Genomic DNA, 1,832 nt, shown 5'->3' on the forward strand with positions numbered 1-1,832 from the left:
AACACCAGCAGCAGCAGAAGCAGAAGCAGCAGCAGCAGCAGCACCAACACCAGCAGCAGCAGAAGCAGCAGCAGCAGCAGCAGCAGCAGCAGCAGGATTTGTACGGACAGAGAAAGGGAAGAAGGGATCCAGCTGTTGTTTTGCATGGGTTGACTCTCCTGTGTCTCTGCTTTAGCAGAGACAGCAGTATGATTCTGAATAACAATCGAAGGCTGCCGCTGCTGCTGCTGCTGCTGCTGCTCAGCCTGCAGCCTAGCCAGCTCGCTGCGCACTCGCTGCAGCTCCACCAGCAGCACCAAGTGAGCCCGCGACTCTGTCTGAATAAATTAAGCAAAATAAATACAAGTAAAAGCAAATTAAAAAGGAGACAGTTAAAAGAAGATAAACAACAGAAGGAGACAGTAAATATAATATAAACAACAAAAGGAGACAGTGAATATAATATAAAAGACAAAAGGAGACAGTTAAAAGCACATAAAGAAGAAAAAGGAGACAGTTAAAAGCAAATAAAGAAGGGAAGGAGACAACAAATATGATGTAAGCAGCAAAAGGAGACAGCAAATATAATATAAACAACAAAAAGAGACAGATATATAATATAAGCATCAAAGGAGGCAGTTAAAAGAACATAAACAGCAAAAGGAGACAGTAAATATGAATCAACAGCAGAAAGAGACAGTAAAACAACGGCAGTGCAGCAGAAAGAGACAAACAAAGACGAAAATAAACAGCAAAAGGAGACAGCAAATGAAGAAAAAAATAAACAAACAATAAACAAATTAAAATGCAAGAGAAGCAGAGACAAACCCTAAAAACAAAAGAAAATGAGTTAAAGACAGATAATAAACAAAGAGACGAACAAAACAAAAAAACAAACAAAATCAACAAAGATAAAAGAGACAGAAAAATAAACAAGCAGAGCAGCAAACAGAAGAGACAGTAGAAATACCCCCACAGACGTACATTAGTAGCACCAAATGGAGGCGGCTCGTGCTGCTGCTGCTGCTGCTGCTGCTGCAGCTGCAGCTGCAGCAGCTGCGCGTACGCTGCAGGATGCAAGGGCTGGCTATGCGGTGGTTGTGGGGGAGTAGTTGTAGGGGTATAACTGTTTGGGTGTAGAGACAGCTGCTGCTGCTGCTGCTGCTGCCGCTGCTGCTGCTGCTGCTGCTGTCGTCTGCTGCTGGTAGGCTGAGAGGAGACTCTCGGGAGGCTAAAAGGCTGTGCAGCGCTGTTGACTGAGAAGTTAGCAGCAAATCAGAAGCAGGGGAATGCATGAGAGGGCCCCTGCGGCTGCTGCTGCTCTTGCTGCCCTTGCTGCTATTGCTGCTGCTGCTGTTGCGGCGACTCAGTGTCACTGCAGCAGCAGCTTCGCTGCCATCTCCTCGAGGTGTACAGACACCCGGTGGGGCCTCCAAACAATCCTCATCACCAAGGAACTCCTTATCCATTGATTCGCTCATTGCCTGGGGCAGAACCGCAGCAGCAGCAGCTGCTGCTGCTGCTGCTACTGCTGCTACTGCTGCTGCTGCCGAGTCTGCTGCTGCCGCTCCTCTCAAGGTGAAATCGACAGCTTAAGCCCACGTCAGCTCCCTCCGTGGCTGCCGCAGAGACTGTTCAGTGCGGCCCCTTATGCTAGCTTGTGCAGCAGCAGCAGCAGCAGCAGTTGCAGCAGCGCAGCCGCAGCAGTTGTAGCAGCGGTAGCAGCAGCAGCAGAGAGGGTCTTGGGTATTACAAAGCGAGTAGTGTTTGATGCTGCGGAGAGTCTGAGAAGCAAAAATTTAATTAGCAGACTATTTTATAGGCGGCTTCTTAAGAAGAATTAAAACGAAGGC

At 47.9% G+C, this 1,832-nt stretch overlaps 1 protein-coding gene across 1 annotated transcript; it reads right to left on the reverse strand.

The window, feature by feature from the left end:
- Positions 1-252: 252 nt before the first annotated feature.
- EAH_00043700 (hypothetical protein, conserved) lies at positions 253-1,460 on the reverse strand (the record flags this gene model as incomplete). Its single annotated transcript, XM_013394966.1, has 2 exons — positions 253-317; positions 1,046-1,460. The coding sequence occupies 2 exons, from the start codon at positions 1,458-1,460 to the stop codon at positions 253-255; spliced, it is 480 nt and encodes a 159-aa protein (XP_013250420.1).
- Between the last annotated feature and the right edge of the window lie 372 nt (positions 1,461-1,832).

This window comes from Eimeria acervulina, genomic scaffold, assembly GCF_000499425.1.
Source record: "Eimeria acervulina Houghton genomic scaffold, Eah_scaff589, whole genome shotgun sequence".
Taxonomy (NCBI): domain Eukaryota; phylum Apicomplexa; class Conoidasida; order Eucoccidiorida; family Eimeriidae; genus Eimeria; species Eimeria acervulina.